General features: G+C 41.7%; 1 protein-coding gene across 1 annotated transcript in view; it reads right to left on the bottom strand.

Annotated features, from left to right (window-relative positions):
* LOC101852553 (sodium-dependent noradrenaline transporter) overlaps positions 1-1,064 on the bottom strand; it is a gene marked incomplete at its 5' end in the record, with an annotated part of 24,324 nt that extends 23,260 nt beyond the window's left edge. The window contains 2 exon segments of the mRNA XM_035970622.1: positions 287-368; positions 942-1,064. Of these exon segments, the coding sequence (XP_035826515.1) occupies positions 287-368; positions 942-1,064 (205 nt within the window).
* Between the last annotated feature and the right edge of the window lie 246 nt (positions 1,065-1,310).

Genomic DNA, 1,310 nt, shown 5'->3' on the forward strand with positions numbered 1-1,310 from the left:
AACCTATCTATCTATCTATCTATCTATCTATCTATCTATCTATAATTATTATGCATTTGTGCTTGTATTAATCTGGCAAATATCTATCACATATCTTTTATGTTTGTATTTATACTTAATACAGTTCGTTGACAAAGTGTTATTTGACCAACAATGGCCAATGACTTTCAGTTGATGTTAATGCACCGATCATTCGTTTCATCGAAAGGGGGTCCAGTTAGTACTTAATAAAGTTCTTTAACAAAGTGTTACAAAGGGCAATAAAACTAGGCTAAAGGTCACTCACGCGGGTCAGGGTCGCCATCATTCCCTCCCTTGTCGCCAGGACTGTCTCCCGAGCCAGATATCATTGGGAGAACCACGCCCACCTGAAATGTGACAGTTTTAGATTGCAGCATTCGTTGTAGCAAATTGCAGAAGACAGCTTATGACAAAAATATACAAAAGGAACAGGAAAATTTCTTCGGACACACAATGCAGAAAGAAGCATTGGAGAATATTGTAACAACAGGCATGTTTGATGGAAAGAGAGGCAGAGGCAGACATAGGGAAAGTATACTGGACAAGATGACAACATGGCTGGGAGCAGCAAGAACAACAGACGCCATTGCTGCAACGCAAGACAGAGTGAAGTGGAGGTCCATGATTTCCCACTCCAGTCGGCAAGGCACCGGATGATGATAATGATGATGATGTTGATGATGATGGTGATGATGATGATGATGATGATGATGATGATGATGATGATGATGATGATGATGATGATGATGATGATGATAATGATGACAATAGAAACAACAACAAAAAACCCCAAAAACTTTTAAAAAATACATTCTACTCCTTTGTGACACTCAATTTGATTATAATTATTTTGTTATTTTTGGGTAAAAAATATCTAAACTGTATACTTAATAATAACAAGACCCCCTTTGGAATCTTACCTCTTTCTCTCCTAACTGTTCCTTTTTGGAGGGATCTGTTGGCGACTCCATCTGTTTGTCAGGGTTCTCTGCCTTGTCCATAGGTCTGCTGGACATTGAAATGCCCGCTTCCGGATCGTGTTCCTGCAGAGCAACAAAGCAGTAAATTCGATCAAATCAGCCAATTCTGTCAGATGTCGTTTAGGAGGGGTTTCATAGGGATGTTCCTTGTGGCGTCGGTGGTCTAGTGGTTAGGCTACCGGACTCGTAATCGTGAGGTTGCGGGGTCGGGGGTTCGAGCCACGGGCCCGACGTTGTGTCCTTGTGAAAGGGACTCAACACGAATTTCCAAGGTGGAAATGGGTACCCGGCCATAGACAGCGAAAGATC

This window comes from Aplysia californica, unplaced genomic scaffold, assembly GCF_000002075.1.
Source record: "Aplysia californica isolate F4 #8 unplaced genomic scaffold, AplCal3.0 scaffold00295, whole genome shotgun sequence".
Lineage (NCBI taxonomy): Eukaryota > Metazoa > Mollusca > Gastropoda > Aplysiida > Aplysiidae > Aplysia > Aplysia californica.